We start from the raw sequence: 27,130 nt of genomic DNA, 5'->3' as shown, positions 1-27,130 counted from the left end.
GCTGCTGTGGACTTCCTGGTTTGCATCCAGCACTAAATAAACAAATTTACTCAAGGTTCATTCACAACTTTTAATGTGAAACCTGCCCAAACCCAACCTGAAACAGGTAGATTTGTAAAAAAATCTACAAGGGCAGCAAGGACAAGATGACATAGAGTTGAATTAAATCAACGGCATATGGAGCACATAACGCGCAAAAATCAGGAAAGTCAGCCGATGTGCCTATCCCCAAACTCACACAGAAAAATCCCACATGCCCTGAAAATACAGCCTCGTTAACATAACCGAACAAACAACGCTGAAACCACACAGCCAGCAGGTTTACAGAGCCAGCCACGACTTTTCATTAACGCCTCTGGTTTCCAGAGAGACGAGGCTCGGGGTGGTGAAGTTTTTAAATTAATTACACAAGTTAACAATTTTGGAAACCCATGGGACCTTACCAGTTAACAACTCACAATTTTCAGTTCACTTCAAGATGGTGGGCCCAGACTAAATAAATCATTTGGAAAATTGCTCAGTGAGGGCCTATTTTAAGAAATCCTATGCAGCCGTATGAGAAGTACGGGTCAGACGGTACATTTACACACCAACCCCCAAACACCATTTGAGTGCGGCTGTTTCAACACGACAATGGATGTTTACTTACTAAGAACTTTATAAAAGCTGCCACCAAACAGTTTTTAGTTAGAAATAAAACTTAGGTGTGAAATTAATTGGTGAGTTTCTTCCCCCAAAGCCATTAAGAACACGGTGCCACTGTCAAATAACTATAAAACGCGCTCGAATCTAGCGGACACTGGCTTAGCCGGGTTACCTTGGCAAGAATGAAGTCACTGTTGGGTTTTAAAGCCATGCCAGATGCCAGTATTTCTCCATCAGCACCTCTGGACAAAGGCGTCTCTGCCACGGCAGCACAGTGGACTTTCAATGCCTTTGCTAAATGCCATTAGGACCAGAAGCACTCAGTGGACTCTCTCTACCAACCCTTTTCTCACAGGGTACACCAAACCATCAAAGGGACACCTGAGTGACAAAGCTTTGATAGAGGCCACTGTTTAATATCCTCAGCAAGGTGCAAGAAAATAAGGTCCCCTCTAATGTAAGAACTCATTAGACCTTCCCACCCCTGGAAACTCCCAGCAAAAGGAAGGAAAACAGTATTTTTCGCTGGCTTTCCAGATTTCAGTAGCCATTTCCTTAGCTACTAATGATCATGTTCCTCTTCCTCTTGCAGACCTTCTCTCAGTACCAAATGGCGTAAGTTACTACAACGCACTATTGAAAGGCGTGGGAGCCAGGGGCTGTGTCATACGCAGACAGTCCCAGCTAGTTGCAGAGAGACGCCTGGGCGACGGAGCTAGACTCAGCCTCAGGAAAGATCATGGAGGGCAGTGACAGAGGTGGGGAAGAAATGTGGTGACGTTCACTAGAAAGGAGTTTTTAAAAGGAGCACAGATACTTGAGACATAAATGTGGTTTTTCTGAATCAACTCTGCTCCAGTCCTTTTCAACGAACAGGAACTCATCCCTGAGAATCAGCCCCAGGGAATGATTTGTAGATTATAATTAGTCTAAGTGAGTGACTCAGTTAAACCTACCTCTAGGTGTCAGGAATGCCAATCACACTAGAACCCGATAACCCACCACCCAGAGTTAAGCGGACAAAAATAATACATATGGTAGCTAACCCCTGAGTTTTAGCCTGTTTTCTGGCTCTATGGAACCTGAAGCAGAACAAGAACAAGTCAACTAGAAGCTAGGAACTAGACCACATGTATCACTGAAAACACTGCAATTTAAAGCCATCCTGTAAAAGGAGGAGGAGGTGATTCAGCACTTATTAACAACCTGACTTCAATCCCGGGGACCCGCAGACAAGGGTCAACTTCCACAAGCTGTCCTCCAACCATATGGCAACCACAGTCAATCACTTGGTCACTACTCTGTTTAAGATGGCTACAACTGTCCTTCACCAGATCAATGTATCCAAACACCACAATCTCAACATTGCCAGACAAGAGATGCTGTCAGGACACTTGATGAGCCAGTGCAATCGCTTGAACGCTAACACTTGCTTCTGCTCATCTCTCTCGGATTTATTCTGTTGCACACAGAGCCCACTATGAGCCTAATGAAAGCTACGCTTTACCTAACATTAAGTGATATTAAAATGTATCAAGTTATTTTTTAATATATTTTCATTTATGCTGAAATTTAAATAGAAATACCAGAAGTGTGGGTTAGGTTCTAATTTAAATAGAAATATCTTAAAAATAGCCGAAAGATGTATTTTAATGTAGTTGCATGCGTTGGTGTTAATAAAAAACCAGAACTGAGCTGACTGTAAGGTAGGGTTTAAGACCACAGTTACTTTCCTAAGCCTGTAATTTCTTCACTTCACACTTAAAGTGCTCTCTCTCTCAACCTGAGCCCCCAAAAAGTAGAGGGGGGAAAATCCTCAAAGGGGGGAGGGAAAATCAAATAAAACCAGGTGTGGTGTCACACGCCTGCAATCCCAGCACTTGCGGAGACAGAGGCAGGTGGATCTCTGCGAGTTTGAGGCCAGCCTGGTCTACAAAGTGAGTCCAGGACAGCCAAGGCTACACAGAGAAACCCTGTCTTCCAAAACAAAACAAAAACAAAAGCCAAAAAAAAGAAAGGAAGAAAGAGCAAGCATCAAATAAAGTACCTATGTCAAAATAAAACATGAAGAAAAAGCCTAGAATCCCTTCCCCACAGCAGGTAGTCTGCTTGGACTCAGTTTACCAACAAGCTGACTGAACATGGGAGAGGCGACAATGTAGATTTCCTGACATTAAGAGAAGCTGGGTCGTCTTTACCTGAGTTCCTGGGACCACCATCTCAACATGACAGCATGCCTCAAGCCAGAAGCAGAGCCAAGAACTACACAGCAGCTGGGCCCAGTAGAACCCAGCAAAGAAACCACCCCTGCAGATGTGCAAAAAAAATAAATAAATAAAACGGGGGTTGTGGGGAGCTGATAGAAATAGAGGTTGTTTTAAGCTGCTTGAAATGGTTTGTTTCCCAAGGAAGGCATGGGCGTGCCACTGTCTACGACACTGAGAGTCTCAGCTCAGCTCTGGATTTTCCTACACTTCAGCTTATTCTAGGCTCCACTTCTCAGGCTTCACGCCCCTTCTAAAATCCTAATGAATCCATCTCTTCTGAAAGGGTTCTACTCAGATAGAGGAATCAATCTTCCCAAGGAATAACTAGATACCCCTAATTTTAGGTTCATACAGGTTCAAAGTCTGGAAGTGAAGGCCCAAGCAGTAAGAAAGTAAACTAAGATTAAAAGTTTATTTAGATACAGTCACTAAAATAGGGTTTTTAGTGTATTTTCTGGAATTGTTTTTAGTTTTTGTTAGGTATCAATGGTCCTTAAAACAGTGTGGCCAAGGCCAGGCACAGTGGCTTACGATAGTGATCCCAGTACACGGGGAGGCAGAGGCAGGCAGATCTCTATGAGTTCAAAGTCAACCTGGCCTAAAAGGAGTCCAGGACAGCCAAGGCTACACAGAGAAACCCTGTCTCCAAGGGAAAAGAAAAGAATGAAAAGAAAAAAAAAGAGAAAGAGGAAGGAAGGAAGGAAGGAAGGAAGAAAGGAAGGAAGGAAGGAAGGAAGGAAGGAAGGAAGGAAGGAAGGAAGGGTTGATTTGGCCAGCCAGGCAGGTAAATGGGCTTATAACCTCAGCTACTCAAGAGACTTAAGTCAAGAGGTTTGCAAATTCAAGGCCTGCCTGAACACTGAATAAGTCCCAGCCCAAACTGAGAAATTTGGTGAGACTACCTCAAAATAAAACATAAAAAAGGAAAAGAAGGCTTTTTTTTTTGAAGGATATAGCACATCAGTAGAGCACCTGCCTTGCACACAGGCAGGGTTCTGATCTCAATCCCCACTATACCAAAGAAAGAGGGGGCCCAAGGGTTGGGGAGAAACTCTGCTCACTTCATTTTCTCCATTATTCAACCAGGCTTTTAAGAAGTTTGCTGTAGAGGAATTTTAGTCCAGCAAAATGGATCTGGCAAGGTATCACATCCAAAGACTTCCTAGGTCTGTGTGATCCGGCTGGGATGACACATCTTTTATCCCTCTAGCTGGAATATAAACATAGCTTAGTACACACCTTTATTCCCAATCAATGACCTCTAATTGAGGTACAGACAAAAAAAAAAAAAAAAAAAAAAAAAAAAACAGAAAGATTTGACAGAATGAGTTGGAGATAGGAGGATATGCCCAACTCTCATGAGAACAGGCCGGAAAGAGAAGCTACTTAAGAGGAGTACAGTAGAGTTGAGAGAGGAGAAGAGAGAGTAGAGGAGGCAATAGAGTAGATTAGAGTAGAATAAAGAGTTCAGTAGAGAAACAGTACAACAGAGTTGAGTGAGTACAGCTCAGTATGGTATAGGCAGTTTGGCGTAGTTGAATTCATGCAGTTCAGTCCATGGAGTTCAGAAGCAGAGCAATTCACGAGAAGCCAAGAGAAGCCAATTTCCGTGAGCTTGGAGAGGAGTTTTGAGCAAGAAAGGCTGAGCTGAACCAGACAGCGGGAGTTAAGAGAGAACTAGAACGGGTGAGCTCATTCAGCAGTGAGCCTCCACGACGACGATTACTTCTGGTGAACCAAAGTTACATTTGCACTTTGCTTCTGAGTTAATGGCATCCACCAACAGAAATATTCAGATTACTATGTGTATTTGTGTTCCCCATCCAGGTCGGGGAAGCACGTGGAAGTGAGAGGACAACTATGTGGTGTTGTCCTGCCACCTTTATGTGGGTTCAGGGACTGAACTCAGGCACATGTGCCTTTCTTCAGTGACCCATCTTGCCAGCCATGGCTTTTTAAAAATTATATACCTGGGCTCTATTTAATCCAGATAGCTTTGAAGTGCTCTGTAAACTGCAGTTTTAAGAAACTCATTTAACAATGCCAAGCAAAACCAGATTCCACTACTGAGAGTATTGGACAAGAACTCAAGGCTGGGCCAAATGAATGGCATAAGATAGAAACGGATATGCAAACACTTATCAGGAGGGTTATCAAGCACTATGCCCATTCTGCAACCACAGAGATGTACTTCACACCCCAGGTCTGTGCATATACCTAAGGAAGGAGCCTTACAATCTGCGACTCTTCAGTCTAGCTTTTGGTATTCAGTATGACAGGTGAAGCCCAGAGATCAGCATTGGAGCTGAACTAATTTCTTGTTCTATTTCCTATCTTGGCAAAAGAATGCTTTTCAAGTAAAAGAGAAGTGTCCACCACCTAAAAAGAACACACTAAGCCACAAAACAAATTTATAAGGTCTTTCCAGTAATATTTATTGAGGTGTTCTCCTCTGCCATTTTATGATAATCATTTTGATGTCACATTTTTTCACATTCAGGGAGGGTTTGTGTGCTGTAGAGCCAGGCAGACTCTAAGCATGAGACACAGAGCAGCCTCTGCCCTCACAAACTCTGTCTCCTAGAAGGAGACCAAGGCAGATTTTTTACAAATGCACAGTTATTAAAATGCACCATAAGCAGAATACATTTTAAAAACCTTTGGCACTGAACGGAAGAGGGTGGGGCTAAGGCAAAGATGTGTGAAAATCCCTTATGGAATCCTGCTATTTTATAAGCTATTTTTTTTAAAGTAATTTGAACAGAGGTACCCTGCATGGCTTGACATGGGTTATTAAACAAAATTCTCAGGGCTGAGTGTGGGATACTGCCCCACAAGTTATTACTTGGAGAGGATCCAGGTCTCCCAAAACAACCAAAGCTACTGCCACTGGTCTTAGCTGTCCACCAGAACTAAATGGTAAGACCCTATTGCTGAAAACAAGACATGCTTTGGTGACAGGATATAGAAAAATCAGGTGGCAACTTGATCTGAAAATTTCCCCCCTGTTGGTCAGTATAACAGTGCTGGAAAATAATATGCAGGGAAGAAGACATACCCAGAAAGAAGACATCAGTAATCTTAACCACTGGTCTGGACCCTACTCGCTGAAAACCTGACCTGCCAGGCAAGATATGGCTACTTCTGCAATAGAGATATGAGGATCAAGAGGTAATTAATCACTTTCTGATCAGATCTGAGGCCTGTTCACAGGAGGGAATTCATGACAAGTACATCTGGTCAAAAGTCAAAGGCATGGGAGTGGGCGAGGGTGGCTGCTACTATTCTTCTGTTAAACAGAGATCTTCTCAATATTTGTATTCATACCCATAGTCTAATGCTACTTTTAAGCCTTTGCCAGAAAAGTCTCTCTCTGCTGTGAGCAGAGACTCACAGCTTGTCAAAGTGCTGAGAGTAAGTGACCGCTGAGTGTTCAGCACTAAATGAGACATTTATATCAACTTCCTCAACCAAGGTTCAGAAACATTAGCAAGGGGGAAGCAGAAAAGAATGTAAGAGTCAAAACACAGGAGGGAGATGTGCTGAGAAATGATGTCTTCTGCTTACGACAGAGCCACTGCACTCACAAACTCACTACCGCTTTTGATCTGTACAAGGTTAGGTCAAGAAGAGCAGCAGACAGGTGGCAATGGCTGGCCTCAATTTAGAAAGGGAGACAGGGAAGGAGGGCGGCAGGGAAGAGAGTGAGGAAGGAAGGGAGAGAGAGAGGAAAGGAGAGAAAAGGGAGAGAAGAGAGGAAGGGAAGCACATGAAGAAAGAGTTATGAATAAGAAGCTGGGCCTAGGTCAGATTAAAAAAAAAAATTCACTGGCCTTAACTCTGTAGCTACGATGCTTAATTAGATCTTTCTGGCACCAGTAACATAGATAATTAAAAACCAACACAAATTATCTGTGTTCATGCTTGCCTAATCAACATCCATCAACTTTATAATGTTAACAGGGTATTATAAAGAAACACTTTTTTGGAGATATTTTTACCAAGTAGCCAGCTGGCTCTGAATCTGCAATCCTGCCTCATGCCCTCAATCCCCGGCACCTATCACCACACCTTATTTAAAGATCCTCTAAAGACACTGCGATCTGAAATGATGATTTCCACTCTGTGGCCGCAACCAACCAAGTTAACGTGGCATTTATAAGTCCAGCTCACCCTGCTTTAAACAGGTTAGACATCTTCAGCTGAGCAACAAATCCCAGGATGAAAACTGCCAGGGAACACTAGTTTGGTTTAGCCAAAGATGGCCGCCAGGGAATATCAACTGAGCGCCAGGCCCTAGGATCAGGGAAATATAAGTACTGAAGTGGCCTAAGGTTAAGAGGCTTCAAGACTAGCCGAGAGTGTCAAAGCCACAGGCACTCCAACTCCACTCCCTCTTCCCCCCAGGACTGGCTGACCCTCTTTTGTACTGAACAATACTTCTCCTTTTCTTTTGTCTTAAAAGAGAGGCTTATTCATAAATCTAACATAGTTTATTAAATCCTACATACCCTGATTTGTAATTCCACAGGCAGAAAACCCAAGTCGTTGAGAAAACTAACTGTGAGCTTTCTGCCAGCTTACCCAAATAAATAAAGGAACACTAGTAGTGAGGCAAGAGTGGCAGGCTGGCTCACCTAAGGACCGGATCCTGGCCCAGAGAGCTGGGCACATTAAAGAAAAACAGACTGTAATGTTTATTTGTGCAGCTATGTACCTAGCACACCTCAACGGGGAGGCAGCAAGGTCTTACCAAAAAAAAAAAAAAAAAAAAGTTATTTTATTTAACACAGCTTAAAATGACTTTCTGTTGAGAAATTTTAAACATGAGGACATATTTTCCCCATCAGAGTTGCCTCTACTTCATTTATGAAAGAGAAATGGGAAAACTACTGTTAAAAGCAGAGCAACACTGGATTAAGTGCTATGTAATGTACGTGAGACGACATGGAAGGAAGGCTGTAACACATCACTCAAATGACCATTATCACCACCGGGTACCCTTCCTTCTCGGTCCCTCCACATGGCAACTTGTGAGGACTCAAGTGTGACATTTGAGCAGAGGGACTTGGAGCTGGGCCTCTGAGGACACTGAAGGTCCATGAATACAGCTTCAGTCCAGGGGGAGCCTGTGCAACTGTAAGCAACCTGGCCCACCTCTGAAGAAACAATCAACCACTTTTAACAGAGCTGCAAAGTGTCTGTGGCAACCAAACCCCCAATGCCCCGCTGTTTTCAGAGGTTTAGATCTGCATCAGGGATACAGGGATTTTGCTCAATCTTCATAACTACAATTACTTTATCTATCGAGTGCTTGTTGACCCAGTAACTTGTGTGCTGCTATGTTGGCCACCGTGGTTAGCAGAGAGGACATAGATGACTAAGGCTGGACTCTGTCTCTGAGTCAAGGCCACAGAAATGGAAGAGCCAGATACTAGTACACTGAAATCATCCATCTCCTTGGCCACAGAGAAGCAACATGACCTGGTATGAAGGAAAAAACTGCTCCAGGGAAGCATCGACTACATAGCAGAAAAAAATAAAACAAAACAAAACCTAAGAAATTACTTATCGACTGTCAATTATAAGAATCCAACGGGAAATGATTTAGAATCGCCCACAATGAGCAAATCTACAGGGAAAGAACAGCTTTTTTTAAGTGCATAAAAAGAACAATCAGTTCCATATGAAGGAAAAGGCTTGTGAAGGAAGTGTTTGTAAGCAGAATTATGTGGGGCAGGAAAAAGAGCTGATCAAGTGGTAGAAGTACACGCAGAAGCAGGAAGATGGAAAGCAACAGCACCACAGACTGGCAGGGAAAGGCCCAGAGGTGGGGACAAGGGCAGGGGAGGGCTCCATACAGATCAGGCAAAGGGGCCCAGTGAGAAGGGCACACAACTCACATCAGGGAGCAAGGTTATGAGGCATTACAGGCTGACCACAGAGCTGGGACTTCATGCCACCAGGGGCACAGACGGGTGAAGGAGGACTTCATGAAAGATGGAACAGCTCTATTGCAGTCCTAGTACAGAAAAATATAACTGTATTGCAGTTTAAAGCATACTGACTTCTGGCACACTACTATTTTATCAAGAAGGAGTATTTCAAGATGCAAAGGCAGAAATCAATGTGCTGAATCTCTGTCCGGCATCACATTTGTGCCATTTAATAAAAACGAGTAACAGAAAGAGGAGCATCTAAATTTACTCATGGATTACCATGACACAACTAAGGCAACAGCCTATGTAAAAAGCTATTTATAACAGTGACACAGTGCAAGAACTCAGTAAGTATCCACTTAACTACATACAGATGATGGGGATTACAGGGATGGGATGGGAGAAGCTAGCCAGTGGTAAGGCTACGGGAAAAGTTATCACCAACTAAAAGGATATTAAGAAATTATTGAAATGGCCAGGTAACTTGTAGTTTGAAAAAAAGAAATCAAGTACGGGAAATTACATTTGGCTGCCCTCCTACCATCTTAAATCAAACAAACAAACAAATAAACAAAAAAGACAATTCAGAATCCCAATCCATAGGTTAGTTCACCAGCCATGGAACAGGTTCAATGCAGAATCAGATATTCTGAGATTAGGAACAGCCTAACCGGCAGGGCAAGCTAAACTAAATGATGAGCCCGACCCTCAACGTTCATACATGTTTCCTGCTTTGCATCACTGCTGCTAAGCTGGAGATCTGCCAGCTCAGCAAGCTGAGGCATGTGTCCTTGAATGGCAATCTTCGGAAGTCCATTTATTCCCGGTTACAAAGTCATGGATGACTCCTGGCACTGGGTCTTATATGGTGAACACGCAATATTTACAGTCAGCAGTGTTGAGAATAAATCAGTCGATGCCGTAAGGTTTACTGCCCAGTAACATACATGCAGCTATACTAAAAACTTGACCAACTCAGCATGCCACACCAAAACAAAAGCAACTAAACGGTCCCGGCAGAGAGGAGGAATGATTTAACATGGACAGATAGCTGAGCCGCTAAGGTGTAAAAACATTTTTTTCATAATTGTAAAAGGTAGATAATATGGGAAAATACCAAATGTTCACTGAACATTACCTCTATCCGCACAGACCACTCATCAAATTATAAACATCTGAACTTTTCTTTCAGCTTCTTAGAACATAAGAAACGGCTCCTTGACAGGACACTGGAATACTCAGCTCCTTGACAGGACAGTGGAAGACTCGCTTTCTTACCGAGCACCAGATGGCTGGTGGGGACAGGTGCAGCAGCCAAGGGCATCAATGAGAATAATGTCAGAGCGCAATGACCACAAGGAACTCAGTGCAAAGGGGAAGCACAAATTAGATTAGCTTCAGCTACTTTGCAGGATTCCCTGGGTCTGAAGAAGCCTAGTAACTAAGTCAGTGGTTCTCAACCTTCCTCATGCTGTGACCCTTGAATACAGTTCCTCAAGTTGTGGTGACCCCCAACCCTAAAACTAATCTCCATGCTACTTCAAAACTGTGTGCTACCGTTATGAATTGCAATGTAAATATCTGTGTTTTCCGATGGTCTTCTGTGACCTCTGTGAAAAGGTCGACCCGTCGACCCTCAAGACCCACAGGTTGCAAACAGCTGACCTAAAGCACTGTTTCCACAGTTTTGATGCAGGGACTCTGCAGTCTCCACATTCCAAAGGCACAATTTTCACTGATACTGCATGTGCTTTTCATTGCAGACACGGGTGAGGCGCATGCCAAACTTGGTGCTAAAACACAGTAAGTGATTCTGAGGACATGAGGCCAAAAGACCCTTAGATTCTAGGCTCCTTCAAGACCAAGTCTGAAAGCAGGTTTCAAGCCTCCAACAGAGCCCAAAGCCTGGCAGGAGCTTTCACGTGAGCTTCCTCTGAGCATCCCTCTGGGCACCACAGCTAGAAAGGGAGAAGTAATCCAAAGTTCTGGTGCTGAGGATCCAAGCAGCCCTGGGCAACTTCCTTAGCCTCCTCATAAATGTTAGCTTGCCTGAATCACAGGCAAAGTGTTTGGTAGTTGTAAAAATTAATAAATGAATTCAAATAAAGTACTTACAACAGCTCCTTTGGCAAGATTCAGAAAGTGGCTGTTGCTTACTTTTCTATGTTTTTTTTTTCCTGTTTTGTTTTGGGGACAGGTCGTAATATATATGTATATATATATATATATATATATATATGTATGTATGTATGTATGTATGTATGTATATATATGGCCCAGGCTGGCTTACAATTTGGAACTGGCTGTGTTTTATTATACTGATCCTCACCGTGTTGTGCCTACCATGGAAATGAGGGTACAAGCCCTGTTTTAAGGTCACTTCTACCTGATACTCTCCAGCAGTCCCCACCCCCAACACTTCATCTGAACCTGAAGGAGGGCAACAGAGCAAGTACCACTGAGCTCTGCTTCAGCGTAGGTCTTCTAGGGAGCACTTCGGAGCATTACTTTAGAAAGCACCACACAAATAACTCAAGTGACTGTTGTTTCCTTTCAAAACAAAAGGGAGTTTCCTGGATTGCTAACTAGATTTAAACTTCATCTTAAAAAAAAAAAATCCTCCTGTCTCAAGGAGCCTTTCCAGCTCCTGACCAAGGAGAGGCTACCTGACCTGCCTAAACCAAACCAAACCACACTAAAGATGATTCCTGCCACAGCCTAACTTGCATCTCACTATGGCTGGGAAGTAACTTTCTTTCTCCTCAACTTTGCTAGAACAAAAAGGGGGAGGAGGATGGGGAGGGAGGAGGAAGAAGCAAGAGGACAGCAGCTGCTGCTACTTAAGGGAGGAGACAGCAACACAAAAGCCCTTTCACCAGCAAATTTCTGACCTCCCTAACAGGCCTCCCACCAGTATCTCTTTTAAGTTCTTGCTGCCAGAAATTTTCGACCCAGTTCCAAGGAAGCAAACCGCTCCCACCGCTGTAACCACCCTACTGAGGGCTGCTGGGCTCCTTCCGCTGTAGACTCCTCAGTTACACCGCCAAGGGCCACCCGGCTTCCCAGCAATCAAGACCCAGGAAGACCCTCCGTACTGTTGCCTGTCAGAAGTAGGACAAAATAACCCCCACGCCTAGTATATATACACAATGTCCTGAGTTATTAGGACATTCTTAACACTGGAACGAACAATACCAAAATCGGTGACTAAGACAGTCCCATAAAGAGAACACCACCCCTTTTCCCCTTAAGAGAAAGGCAGTCCAGTCCTCAGTCAGGCCTCGTGGAGGAAGCCTATAGGTCCAGCTACTCAGGAAGCTGGCGCAGGAGTAACCACAGACCACAAGTTCAAGCCCTACCTGGGCCACTAAGCAACTCTATGCCAGAATTAGAAATAAAGGGTCTGAGAATACAGCTCGTGGCAGAGTATTTGCCTAGCACCTGTAGGCAGGAGGGAAGGAGGGAAGGAGGGAAAGAGGGAGGGAGGGAGGGAGGGAGGGAGGAAGGAAGGAAGGAAGGAAGGAAGGAAGGGATGAGCAGCCTTCACTTTCCCTCCCATATTTCGTGTATGATGATTTCTCTTGTCACAACAGCTACATTTCCATATTAACTCACTCCAAGTTTTCCACAGAAACATAAATTTCAGTTCCGAAAACATGACTGAATTAACAGGCTCCCAATTTGTTCTTATCTTAATGAAAAGCATGGAGTCCCCAAAGAAGAGGGAACACTCTGAGCCGCATTCCAGTAACAACCCAACCCTGAACCAAACTACCCCAGAAAGAAGAGGAATCGTACCCACAGGCGTCAGATTACCCAGCCCACAGTGGGGACCAGACTGAGATAAACACCGCTTTCAACCTAAGTGTCCATTACAATTAAAAAACAAACAAACAGAAAGTGGACTAAGCATTTCCACAGACCTGGCCTAGTTTTCAAAGTTAAGAAAATGATATAGGATCTTGGTCCTCAAGCACTAAATGATGAGGTAAGAGACGAGAGCGCTAAACAATTTATTCCAGAAATGTACGGAAGGGAAGCTCCTTCTCTTTCTTTTCCATTTCACATCCAAGCTTACAACAAAGCAACCAGGAGCACGAAGCAAAAATGAGGAGATAGCTGAATACAATGTGGATGAACCAAAATCTTTTGTTTGTTTCTCTGTGTAGCCTTGGCAGTCTGGACTCCCTTTGTAGACCAGGCTGGCCTCAAGTTCACAAAGATCCACCTGCCTCTGCCTCCCTGAGTGCTGGGGGATTACAGGTATGTGCCACTGAGCCTGGCTGGCTGAACCAAAATCTAAATACGAACTTAGACATGCTTCAAAGATAACTCATGAAGCATTTCAATTAATCCCTTTTGAGAATCCTCAGAGAGGATATTTTTAATTGTATTTAGCGTATCTGTGTGTTGTATGTGCGCATGTGCTTGTGAACACACTAGATTCAAGTCTGTCCTCAGTCCTCTTCAACCTGATTTCCCCCAAGATGGTAACTCAAGGAACCTGAAGTCCTGAAGTTAATTGATTTGGCCAGGCTGCTTGGCCAATGGGCTTCAAGGATCTGCCAGTCTCTGCCCTATCCTAGCTCGAGGCTAGCGCCCAGAGCCACCCTGGCTGGATCCACTTGTATGGGCACTGGTGGCTTAAACTCAAGTCTAAGCGGCATACACTCTGCCTACTGCACCACTCTCCCAGTCCCTCGGGAGATTTCAAGAACTGTAATTAGAGCCTTGGAAGTTGGTACCTGGAGAAGACTAGCTTTCCAAGCAGCTTTTCCATGCAATGCTAGACCCTTGCAAGCCTCAAGGGGCAGAGTGCTCACAGGCTAGGATCTGTGAGAGTAGCTTAGTCTCAGAGGCTGTTCAAAATAACACAGGGAGGTATCAGATGGGCAGGAGACTATCACCCCCACGCAGCAACTACACATCACCTCCTCGAAACACAGTCAGCAAAATATGTATGAAACTCACAACTGATAAGACTGTATTTTGATGACCTATTTTAGGGAGTCCATAGAATTTTTTTTTTTTAATTATTCCTTTTGTGGATATTTAAAACTGAAGCGGATAAAGAGAAGACTCTTAGACACAGAAAGAATTAGATTCAGGTTGCCAAAATGTTCTCTGGCATGAAGAGATGCATATCAGACTGATGGTGTTGAAATAGTTAAAGCCACCACAGAAACCTGCTCCTATTATGCAATCTGCTTGCGAAGCTGAAAGCCAAAGACAGGAAGGAGACTGGTTCTTGGTCTCCAGAGCCAAAGCAGTTGTCCTAGTGCGTTTCTTTGCTGCTCTGATAAAACAAGAGAAAATGTGGGAGGAAAGGGTTTGTTGGTCTTAACACTGCCAGGTCACACTTCATCGTTGAGGGGAGTCTGGGCAGGAACCTGGAGAGAGGAACTAAAGCAGAGGCCATGGAGGAACAGGCTTACCTCCCTTGGCCGGCTCAGCTTTCTTAAACCAGGACCACCTGCCCAATGATGGCGGCACCCACAGTGGGCGGGGCTCTCCCATATCTACCAACGATCAGAAAAATGCTCCCACCGGTGTCTCCGCAGGCAAGCCCACCAGCCAATCAGATAGTAGCATTTATTCAACTGAGGGTCCCTCCCCTCCAGATGAACAACCAGCGCAGTGGCCCTGACGGGCCCTGATCACTTAGCACAGTGGCAATGGGCAAGGAGCGAAGTGCTAACCGGCCCTCGGACAGTGCTCCTCCAGCTTTTTTGCATTTTGGGGCTGTCTTCTGTGAGGTTCCCAGTCTTCCTTCCCAAACTGTTCCCACTTTTCTACATTGGGAATCTTTCTGTATGTCTTTACCGGCCAATTTGATTAGCTTGCTACTTTTAGCTCTATGTGCATGCTTATGTTGTAGGTATGTGTGTGTGTACGCATGAAGGCAGAGTGTGTATGCAGGTGTGTGGAGGTCATTGGGTGTGTTCCTCAGTCTCCTGATACCTTTTCTTTTTTTAACATATATTTATTTGGGGGTGGGGAGGAGGAGAAGAGGAACCAGTGCTATAGTACCCACGAAGAGGTCGGAGAAAACTTAAGAGTCCATGAGTTCCAGGGACCGAATGAACTCTGGCTGTCAGGCCTGGCTGCTGCAGATCCTTTACCTACAAGCCATCTTGCAGGCCCTTCATCTTATTTTTTCTGAGACAGAACCCAGAGTCTACCCACTTGGCTCAGCTGGCCAGAGGAAGAGCTCCACCCATGTCAGTCAGAGGACTGGGAATACAGACAATGCCTTTCACATCCACCTTTTTTTTTTTTTACAAGGGTGCTGGGGATCAGACTTTCCCAAGCAACCCGTATTCCCAGACTTCATCTTACCATTTCTACTGCATAAAACATGGATTCTTCCTGAACAAAGTCAGCACTTAATATCAACTCTCCCAGCTAGAAATCTACAAAACAACTAGGTCAGACAATTTTCCTGCCCAGTGCACATGTTTTAATATGAACGGTCCAATGTCTAACTAGTATATCACTTATACAATTTCAGGAATCATACACATGTATCTGCCGCACAGGGGGATGGTTCCTCTGCAAAACAAGAATGACAGAATAATGAATCCACACATCCCAGTTTTGCTCTCATCGTTAAACAGCCTCATAAACAAGTGTAACAGTCTCTCAAATGCTAACGAATCTCACTGCCCAGAATTCTGGTACCCCACCTTCCGTCCGGCTAAATTACCACTGGAAAAAGTCCGACCCCGCCTGGCCGCTGCATACTGGTATGGGTCTATTTCAGGATACCATCCTGTTTGTTTGGCTCTCTCCTCCTTTTCCCCATTTGGCAACAGGAGCAAACCCATTCCTTAAATTTATAGGTGAAAAAAACAAAAAAAACAAAAAAACAGTTTCTTAATGATCCCTTAAAAGGCAATGAAAGCTATTTTCATTTTTTAAAAAGCCAAAAAGGCAGTGCTCATAATTTAAGTCATGAAGAGAATGCAAATTAAGGCTCAAATTATATTTTCTGACTCAACTTTAACTTCTAACAGCTCCTTATAGGCTTTGAAATTTATGTTGAGAGGAAAAAAAAAAAAAAAGACTTAAGAATAACTTCCCAGAAAATGCACAGGAAAAATATCAATTTCAACCTTAACCTTAACTTCTGAGTAGTTTTCTATATTGTTACTGGACCACAACTTATGATTTATATTGGATGGCAGGACACCCACTTCCTCCCCAAAAAGAGTCTACTCTTGAGAAGACTGATTACCAAACACTATTGACTATGCCATTTTCCTCCCTCTTAAACTAATTCTGAGAATTCTACATGAGTGATGCTGGTGAAATATAATCAATTAGGAGAAAACCCCTCGAGTTAATAGAAAACGTCATTTTAAAAAAAGCCTGCAGCCTTCAAATTAGGTCCTCAGACAAGGGTTCTATTTTCCACATGCTGTATGCACCCGGAGAGGGCTGTACAGGTTCTTGGGTAAAGTATGGCTAAAATCCTATGGGTAAGTTGATGAAGGTTTTGGCTTTGACCGCCCTGCCCTCCGAGTGTAGTAAAGTGAATATTCCAGCACCAGTCAGGTCTAGGTGGTCCTCAGTTGACTGGTGCTGAAATATTCACTTTACTATACTCAGAGGAGAGGGTGGTCAAAGTCAAAACCTCCATCAATTCACCCATTTATTATGTTATTGTTTATTGAGCAGCTTCTGTGCACTGGGCATTTGGGGCTAGATGTTGGAGGAAGAAAACCCCATCAGAACCCTGGCCTGTAAGTACAGAATCTGTGTAACCAAAGGAAAACAGTACACACTTAAGACCTGGCTACTGGCAGGGGAAGGGGCAAGCCTTTAATCTTAGCACTAGAGAGGCAGAGGCAGGTAGATCTTTGCTTTGAACACCAGCCTGGTTTAGAGTGAGTTCCAGGACAGCCAGGGCTACACAGAGAAACCCTGTCTTGAAAAACAAACACCCTCCCCCAAAAAACAAAACAAAACAAAAACAACAACAAAAACTGGCTACCTTGGAGATTCCACTTTTAGGACTATGTTCTGGAAGAAGATATATTATCACAAGACACTGCCACCATTTCCAAAAAATATTAATAAATCCAACATGTTATTTTACAGCTTCCTCACACAAATCTTGATGCAACCAAGCCTTGTGTAGAGTGCTCACCTACCATGCAAAAGGTCCGAGGTTCAAACATCGATATCACAAACCATAACAAAACATAAAAGACTAGATGTCTTCATCTTACAGATAAAAGGGAGATAATTTTAAGTATTACTTCACTTGTCTAAAATCATGACTGAAAGAGGCAGTTGCAGGCCAGGTCTTTTCAGTTCAGCATTTCCCTACCTCGGCCTCTCAAAGCCTGTAGGAGGCAAGGCAGACGATAGAGAAGTTTTAGCATACAGAAGTCTCTGGTACACTGCCTAATTTTGCAGATGTGCAATACCCTCTGGATGGCATGCCAAATGGTGTTGATGTTACTGTACTAGCACGCAAACGTAACACCATGCAACACCTAAACCAGAATCCTTTTCAAAGTTACAACAAAACCACAACGATGATCTTGATAATTTAAGAGATCAGTATCTGTGGTAATCATTGCAATTTTCTTTCATTCAATCTTAATCCTTCAATTCCTTTGGGTCCAGCCTCTTGGCTTACTGCATATTTCTTCATAGCCCAAAAGGACAAAAACATGTATATGTACTTCAAGGCTGAGCCCTAGCAGAAACAAACTAGGAATTACGAAGCAAAGACAAGAAGAAACAGAAGGAAATATATCCAATGGAAGTGATAATGGTACTTGCCTGTTTCTTCATCTATCCTGAAAACACCAACACCAGAACCATCTCTAATAGAATACCGGATCTCTCCATCTCTCCCAGTATCCTCATCATGAGCTGACACGGTCATTACTGATGAGCCAATAGGGACATCTTCTTTCACTACACCCTTTTCCACAAAGCTGGAAAACAGGGGCGGGTGCAAGTTCTCATTCACGTCAACGACCTCAACTTCCACATAGCAAGTGGAAGACAGAGACACTGGCTTCCCTTTGTCTTTGGCCCTCACAGTGAGGTTATACACTTGCTTCTTCTCGAAGTCCAGCTGCTGAACAATTCTAACCGCTCCACTGAGCTTATCCACATCAAAGTGGCCTTCTGCATGGTCCAGGAGACTGTATCTCACCTGACTGGACTGGCCTACGTCAGGGTCATAGGCTTCTAACCACATGACTATGGTACCTTCCGGCAGGTCTTCTCGAACCTTCACAGAGTAACTCGGTGGGATGAACCTGGGCGGGTTGTCATTAACATCATCTAGTGACACTTTCAAGAGCACGGTGGAGAACAACCGAGGTTCTTCTGTGGCTTGGTCCCTGGCCTCAATCTTTAGGTAGTGCACACGCTGCTCTTCACGATCCAACGGTCGGATAACTTTCACCACACCAGTCACACTGTCAATGGAAAACTTATCTGTGTCGGTGAGAAGAGCATATGTCACGTGCCCACTGGGGCCCAGATCTTTATCAGTGGCTTCAACCTGGATGATTTCACTATTTATCTCCTTGTCCTCACTCACTTCAACAAAATAGCTCTCCTGTAAAAACTCGGGCGGATTATCATTGGCATCCAGAACTGCGACATCTAGAAGGCGCCATGCAGCCCTCTGAGGTATACCAAGGTCATACACGCTAATATTCAGTGTGTATTTGTCTGTTACTTCCCGGTCAAGTGGAGATAGGACTTTTAGCATTCCTGTTTCCATGTCAATAGTAAAGCAACTGTCATCATTTCCTCCAGAAACAGCATAAACAAGTTTTCCATTGAAGCCAGAGTCGAGGTCGGTAGCATTCATGAAAAGGATACTGGCACCCACAGGGAGGTTCTCCTTTACCTCAATTCTAGCTGGAAGAGTACCCCGAAACTGTGGGGCATGGGCATTGACAGAGTGAGAATCAAAGAAGATATCCTCCACCTCCCCCTGGCTGTGTAGTTTATTGGCCTGCAGGAGTTTCTCTGCCAGCATTTTGGCCACACCGGTCTCCTCACACCGCAAGTTTACTGGCTTGCGACTGGCAGCCACCGTTAGGTTGATATATAATGGTGTGGCAAAATTCTCTCCGTCTGTAGCTGTGATTCTCAAACTGTGAAAAGAAACCTTTGCACCCAGGCCTTCCGTTAGTGAGTTCTTTAAAGACAGGACCCCAGAGCTGGGGTTTAAGCCAAACAAATCCAACTCATTTCCGGCTTCGATCTGGTACCTCACCAACTGCAGCTCGTCGGCATCGATAGCGGAAACGGTAGTTATCTGTTCCCCCACACCTAGGTCTCTGGGAATAGTCCCTTCACAGTTTATCTTCTCAAACAAGGGGGTGTTGTCATTCAGGTTATTGAGGGTTATTGTGGCAAGGACTTCAACTTCCCGGCGGTAAGGCAGGCCCCAGTCAGAAGCACGGATCCTCAGCGTGTAAACCCGAGGCATCAGTTCATAGTCCAGGTTCTCCGAGGTACTCACGGTTCCAGTGAAGTGGTCAATGACAAAGGGTACGTGATTTAAGTTTGCAATGCTGTAAGTCACGTATCCATTCTCCCCCTCGTCTGGGTCTACGGCACTCACCTTCAAGACAGTGGTACCAATGGGAACATTCTCATCAAAGGACGCTTTATAAGCAGTCTGTGTAAACTCGGGGGGATTGCTGTTTGTACCTAAAACCTTCACCACGACTCTGGTGGAGGCTTTCCTGTCACTCGTTGTCACTTCAAGTTCAAAGTGGGATGTGTGTTGCCTTTTAATGGGTTCTAAAATGGAAATGAGACCCGTGTTGTGATTTAAACTGAATTTAGGTTTTCCAGGAGTGCTTTTAAAGACGTACCTCAAGTGGGCGTAACTAGGAACGGCTTTGATCAGGACCACAGGTGTGTGTGGAGGGGCAAACTCACTGATCTCAGCTCTGTAAACATCCATTTCAAACTTGACCGGGCCAGCTCTGAACTGTGGAGAGATGACATGAATGACCTTCACTGGGGAAAACTGGGGAGGCATCCCTTTGTCTTTAGCCTGTAGTGTCAGATTGTAGCCATAGGGATGGCTATCCCAGTCGATGGCCCCGGTGGCTTTCACTTTGAATGCTTTACTTCCTGGGAAAGACCTCACTGTTTTAAACTGCTGAAGAAGATCGCCGGCCACAATGCTTAAAGACGCGATCTCCCCATTGGCACCCTGATCGCAGTCCTCCACGGTGACAATAGCGTAGGTTGGGTCCTTATCCAGCTCAGAGGGTGATAATGTCACTGCCGTTATCACCGGCGCACACTCATTGGCCTGTTCCACATGAACAGTCAGCTTGGCCATGCTGCTGATCCCACTGCTCCCATACAGTTTCATTCCCCGGTCCACCGCCAGGATCTCCAGCTCATAGAGCCGGGTCTCCAGGAAATCAAGCCTGCCAGTCAAAACAACCACACCACTGGTTGGGTGGATAGCAAACATGTCAGTGCGGTCTTTAAAACTATAGTAAAATTCGCCATTGGTTCCAATGTCCGCATCCGTGGCGCTGACTCTGGCGATACTGGTCCTTATGGCTGTGTTTTCGGGCAAAGAAACGCTGTAAGAGGTGGGCGAGAAGAGTGGCCTTAAGTCGTTTGTATCCAGCACCTGAACGCGGACCTTCGTTCGGGCCTCAGCATTGGTGTTTTTTTCAACTGCCTTGATGATCAGTGTGTAATGGTCTCTCACCTCCCTGTTAAGATTAGCTGTGTTTCCTCCTTTGGTCCTTATTCTTAGAAAGCAAAAGTCTCCAAGAACATACTCCTCAGCTTTGAACAGGTTTTCGCTGTCTCCTGAGATGATTTTGTACCTTATTTCCCATGAGGGGTCTAAGATGTAAATGCCCATCTTTCTAGGGTGGCCGACATAGGTTTTTGCTGCTGAGTTTTCATGCACGGTGACATTGTACTGGAAGTGTGTAAACTGTATAGAAGGGGTCGGTTCAAGTCTTTGGCTTCCATCACTATTTCCAAAATGCTGGAGGGAGAGGAGCAGAAGCAAGGCCAAGTGTCTCCCCATTCTTTAGCTCTTGGCCACCTATAACAGAAGAAGAAAGAAGTGTTACTTGGGACGGTAGAACAAATCGTAAATTTAAACTTTATACATTTAAAGAATCATTGCCCCCATACACAAAATGCAATAAATGCTTTCCAACATTAACAGCAACACTCTACAAGTCTAGAATTATGTTTTTGACAACAGTTTTTTCTTGTTATTGTTTTCATGTGTATATGTGCATGTCTGTGAACAGATGTATACTGACACACAGGCATGTCATGCCTAAAGAGGTCGGAAGAGGAAGTTGGATCCCCTGGAAACGTAGTTACAGATGGCTGTTAGCTTCCATGTGCATGATGGGATTTGAACCCGAGTCCTCTGAGAGAGCAGTCCTCTTCTTAATCACTGAGCCATCTCTCCAGCCCTCAATTTCATTATTATACTTAAGTCCTCAGGGCAAACACAGACATCAGCTTTTGAAAAGACAGGCAATGAACAGTGTGTACTTTCTCTTACATGCTGGAAATTACTTTCTCAAAATCTTATAAACTAATTTTTATGGGATGAGAGATTCTTTGAGAAATGGATGCATGAAACGCAGGCTGGCCTCAAACTCATTATGTAGTCAAGGATGGACTTGAACTCCTGATCCTTTTGCCTCAATCTCCCACTGCTGGAATGTCAGGCATGTTTCACCAAGCTTATAAACTTGGGCTAACATGGTATTGTAAACACACAAAACTTCTAAGAAAAAGTCCTAAATGGGGCTTTTAAAGGATCTTATATAATGATAGCTTGCAATCTGATTTCAAAATTTATCCTGAAATTATTTCTTCATAAAAATAATTAATTTCATTCCCTTTAGCTTGTCTTTACTGCCTTGTCGAGTACTGTAAAGCTATTTAAGGAATTACAGTAATCACCACCATCAAATTTGCACTCGAGTAATTTCTAAACTGCAACATGAGCATACAGTAAAAGGTCATTTTATAATATGAAAACCTGAAGCCAATCTCACCCTGAACATTGACATCTTATCATCACTGCTGTCAATAACCCCCTGTTTAAGGGTCTGGTATCTTCAAAACTCCGCACAACCTGTCACCCAGCAGTTCCCAGTGAAAGACGAGATATACATACACAAAAGCTAAACCATCAAAGCATCAAAGCAAGGTAGCAAAGACACAGAGCTGCAGGAAGGGCAGAGCGTGACTGGGGAGGGAAAAAGGAAGCCTGAACAAAAGGTGGCCTTTAACAAGTGGGAAGGTAGGCCAGGTCCACAAAGCTGAGACCTGGCCAGAGAACAGGGCTCTTTCCCGACCAGCTGTTCTTTATCATGCCAACAAATTCATACTGGGGGAAAAAAAAAATCAATGCACTTTCAAAAACCTCCGGCGCTGACAGCACCGTGCAGAAATGCACCCTTGCAAAGTAACCCTCAGATTAATATGCACAAATTGTAAGTGCTAGCAAAGGTGAAAGAAACAGCAGCCTGGAGGGCTAGCTTGACAGCCCAGCAAAATTAGTATGGCAACATTAATTTACAGTATCTTAACTCAGCCACTGCCAACTTGCCCCATTAGTCATTTTATTAGGAGTCGGGGGGGGGGGCGGAGAAGAACTGATATGCCTAAAGCAATTAGAAGCTTAATTGATACTGAATCAAGTTCAAGCTGGGCACCCTAGCTGATTCTGCCACTATCGCCATGCCTTCTCCTCAGTACACAAGTCAAGAAATCAGAGACTTTTGACCTCTCAAGGAACAAGGATTATTTAACAAAATAAAAAATTCTCCCAAAACTACCTCCACAAAAATCTCAATTTGCTAATATTTGGGGGGAAATATGAATTTTATAAAAACAATCCCGTAATTCTTAACAAAACAAAAAGGAAATTCCATTCAGTTCACCCTATATATAGGCTATATAAGTTCACCATTTTAGGTATATAAAGATTAAAAAAGGCAAAGGGCATAATCCAAACACACCTGAAGTAGAAATCTAAAAATATATGGTAGGAAAATGCTCTAAGACCATCTACAAAAATGATGCTGAACAGGCATTATCCTTCTTAAAAAGGTACATTCTTTTAGGAGACAATGGTACTATGATCCACTTGAGCATGAACAATTCCATCATGACGCTATTGTAAGCCCTTCAATGTGTTTGCTTAGTTCTAATACAAAATATTACACAGCCATCAAAAATAAGGCAGCATTCAACATATTGATATCTAAAGATACCTAGAGAAATGGACTAACAAACCTAAGCTGATCCCATTTCTGTTTGCCAAAGGGGGAAAGAAAAACTGTGTGCACCTGTATAAGGATATGCTTCAAAAGGAGAAAAAAAAAATCTTCGCAGATAACAAACTTGTATCGGTATTTGGAGAGAAAAGGAACAGGCAGACAGGCAGATGTATTATTTGTCCTGCTTTGTATGAATTTTTAGCTTAGTTATATTCTTAGCATGTGCTTGCTCTTTTGATTATTTAAGTCCTTCAACAAATGTTTAATGGATACCTACGGTGAGGTAGGTATATCTCTAGATGCTGCATAATTAAAAGTCGGGGTGTCCCCACCCATGACGGATGATGTACTTCCCAGTAAGGCAAACGGGTTATCAAGAGAAAAAGAGCCCGCTGGCTGTCAATGATGACGTAGGGACTCCAGAGAAAGCACTTAGCCAAAGGGTGGGAAGAAGAGCCTCACGTTCAAATGTACTTCTCAAACATCTAAAGATGTTTAAGGAGACCCTAGGCTCCTCTCCCTGAAAACTGAGCATTCTGTTTTCATTTTGGGAAATGTAAGTTAGAAGTCACAACTTAATTATGAGTTCATGCCCTGTGACGGCCTGCTAAACATCACAGGATAGCCCCGGGCTGAGATGAGTTTTTCATCAGTTAGATAACAGCTCACTTTTTACACAGAATGGTGGAAACTGCCCATCACTCCCCCCCCACCTTAGTTGTACTGTTTGTCTTGCATAGAGCAACAGCTGCAGCTTGATTATGACATTTTATAATGAAACCTGAGTCCGCAGTTCTTTGTTAATACTTCTGTAGGGCCAATAATATCCCCTAAAAGTGGATTTTTAAAAAAAGTAGATGGTTGTATTAAGTAATTTAACCTAGTTATAATGCTGTTCTGTTTGTAAACTCAGAGTTTAAAGAAAAAAACAATCAGGGACTGGAGAGATGGCTCAATAGTTACGAACACTAGTTGTTCTTCCATAGGGCACTGGACCCTGGTTTGATTCCCAGCACAGACATGACAGCTCACAACTGTCTGTAACTGCAGCTTTCAAGGGATCTGATGCCTTCTTCTGGATTCTGCAGGCATTGCATGCACAGACATACATGCAAGCAAAATATCCACACACATAAAAACAACTGTGAGAGCCATGGGGCTAGAGCACAGTGGGGCTGAAGCACAGTGGGGCTGGAACACAGTGGGGCCAGGAAAGAAGGCAGGGAAAGGATCATGGAGAGTTTTATTGTAAAATCATCTTACATTAAAGAATACCTGGAGAGTTTCTGAATTAGCATCTCACATGAGCACATTAATTACTAAGGAGCCAACACTGCTGCACTGGAATGTCTGATGTTTGAGACTGGACTCATGTCTTGAAAAGGACCACAAGTAACATACATGACTCCCCAGCGCTGACACTGCCCTCATCTCAACCTCAACTGAGATCTTGTCAGTTTTCTCCACAGCCAGGTCACATTCCCTTCCCTGCTTTTCTGTCTGAGGCTGGGTGGAAGGAGGCCGGCCAATAATAGACAGCGCTTCTCAGGCAGAGAAAATAACCCACAACTTAGAATTCTCTGAGATTACTTTGTCCATTCTTACCATTTATACATTTACTCAACCACATTTTATGGCTCTACATTCTACTCCTAATAAAATGCGGGTTTCAAAGCAGGGATGCAGGGCCACTGACTGTGAGGAGAAATCCCTCCGGAATCTGTGGAGAAATGTGGGCAGCATGGGTCGAAGCCAGTGCGAGAAGGTATCTCCCAAGCAGAGATGGCTACAAAGAGACAGGTGAGGAGCCAGGGAGCTTGAACATTACGATTAATGCTAGAGGTGGGGAGAAGGGCCAAACTCCCAGCATATCACAAGATTCACTGAAAGGGAGAGACAGAAAGTAACATAAAAATAGGAAAGATTTCAAGACCTTTGTTTGAGCCAGAAGCAAGCATAGAACAGAGATGGGGGAGAAAGAGAGGACAGGATGAAGGACGATCTGGAAATGGGATCAGGAGATCAGATTGCTACAAGATGTTCTGACTAAAGCAGGGTCCCTCCAAAGTCCCATGAGTACTAAAGGCTTGGTCGCTAGCCTGCAACACCCTTGAGTGATGGTGGAATCATTAAGAGATGGGTGGGGTCTTAAAAAAAAAAGGAGAATAAAAAGGAGAATTTGGCCCCTGGAGGCATGAACCTTGAAGGGCTCCTGGGACCCCCAGCTCCTTTCCTGGTCTCCCTCCTTCATCCTCCTCACTCCAACCCCGCCGCTTCCTCATCACCATGAGGTCAACAGACCTGCTCCACAAGCTTCCACCACAGGACCAAAGGACAGGGTCAGCTGATCATGGGCAGAAACTAAGAACCAAATTTGACCATTCCTCCACATAAGTAGATTACCTCAGGAATCCACCACAGCTACAGACAGGAGACTAACAGAGAGGCTATGGTTATGCAAATAAAGCCTTCAAACCGGCAGATGCAGTAAGGAGGGATCCAGCCTGGAGGCACTGATCTGAGAAATCATCAAAATCAGGAAGAACAGCTTTTAAAACTAGGAAGGAGAGGAAAGCCAGTCAAGGATGGAGCCTTAACCAAAGCAGAAGCAGGCAAAGGAGTCAAAGTAGCGACTGAGGCAGGTGAGGAAACCAAGAAATAGAAAAACAGGTGACAAGAAACTCCAGATACCAAGAACTTTGAGGGTTTGAAGCCCAGCATCAAGACTCGGGCATGCCCCGTGTATGCCAGCTGCTGCCATGATGCCCAGCCCAGCACCGCAGAGGGGCCTTCAGTCCCCTCCCAACCTCTCAGTCATAAGGCAAATCCCAACATTACAGCTGTCCCCTCCTCAAGGAGAAAGCCAACCACGATGGCCCTGCCACATCCTCTCAGGATCCCCAAATACCTCTCTCTCCATAACCAACCCACAGGCTCCGCAGGACATGTCACAGATGGGAGTAACTTTCTAGACCCCACCCCACTCTTTGTGGTTTTTGTTGTTGTTGTTGTTGTTTGTTTGTTTTTTGTTTTTTTCGAGACAGGGTTTCTCTGTGTAGCCTTCGCTGTCCTGGACTCACTTCGTAAACCAGGCTAGACTCAAACTCACCTCTCCCTCCCTGACTGCTGGGGTTACAGGCCTGTGCTCTCTTTTCTCTTATTTATGTGTGTGGGTGTTTTGCTTGCATGTATGTCTGTGCCCGCAGAATCCAGAAGAAGGCATCAGAACTCCTGAAACTGAAGTTACAGACAAGCATAAGCTGCCATGTGGGTGCTAGGAATCAAACCAGAGTCCTATGGGAGAACAACCAATGCTCTTAAGTACTGAGCCATCTCTTCAGGCCCTGATGTTTTTCCTTAAACTATGACTTTATAAACAGAACAACACCACTATAACTGGGTTAAATTACTAAATACAACCATATCCTTTTTTTTTTTAATCCACTCTTAGGGGAGATTATTAACCTTAGAGAAGTATTAACAAAGAACTTCGGACTCAGGTTTCATTATAAAATGTCATAATCAAGCTGCAGCTGTTGCTCTATGCAAGATAAACAGTATAACTAAGGGGGGGGGGTGATAGGCAGCTTCCACCATTCTGTGTAAAAAGTAAGCTATTATCTAACTGATGAAAATTAAACTCCAAAACTCATCTCAGCCTGGGGCTATCCTTTGATATTTAGAAGGCGGTCACAGGGCATGAACTCATAATTAAGTTGTGACTTCTAATTTATATTTTCCAAATTGACAACAGAATGTGTACTCAGCTCAGTCTTCAGGGAGAGGACCCTGGGGTTCCCTTAAACATCTTTAGTAGAGATTTCTAAAATCCGTACATGCACAAAATAAACAAATAAATAAATAAATAACTTTTCTGGTAAAAAAAATAAGATATTAATACCCTCATATGTCTTCACTGGAGGCTTTTATGTGAAATGTTCCAATTACTGTGAATGTACATTCTTCGTGAACAGCACACAGCATCTATGCAGAG

At 43.9% G+C, this 27,130-nt stretch overlaps 1 protein-coding gene across 8 annotated transcripts in view; it reads right to left on the bottom strand.

Annotated features, from left to right (window-relative positions):
• Fat1 (FAT atypical cadherin 1) overlaps positions 1-27,130 on the bottom strand; it is a 118,455-nt gene that overhangs the window by 81,914 nt on the left and 9,411 nt on the right. For all 8 annotated transcript variants that reach the window (XR_009591370.1, XM_060381658.1, XM_021659665.2 and 5 more), the window contains exon 2: positions 17,648-20,927. Coding sequence is in view for 7 of the 8 variants with exons in the window: in XM_060381658.1 (XP_060237641.1) it covers positions 17,648-20,909 (3,262 nt within the window). In the remaining variant the exon portion in view is untranslated. The remainder of the gene's footprint in view (positions 1-17,647; positions 20,928-27,130) is intronic.

Source organism: Meriones unguiculatus, chromosome 4 (assembly GCF_030254825.1).
Source record: "Meriones unguiculatus strain TT.TT164.6M chromosome 4, Bangor_MerUng_6.1, whole genome shotgun sequence".
NCBI lineage: Eukaryota > Metazoa > Chordata > Mammalia > Rodentia > Muridae > Meriones > Meriones unguiculatus.
The sequence above is the reverse complement of the archived record's forward strand: the minus strand, read 5'-3'. Positions and strand labels throughout refer to the sequence as shown.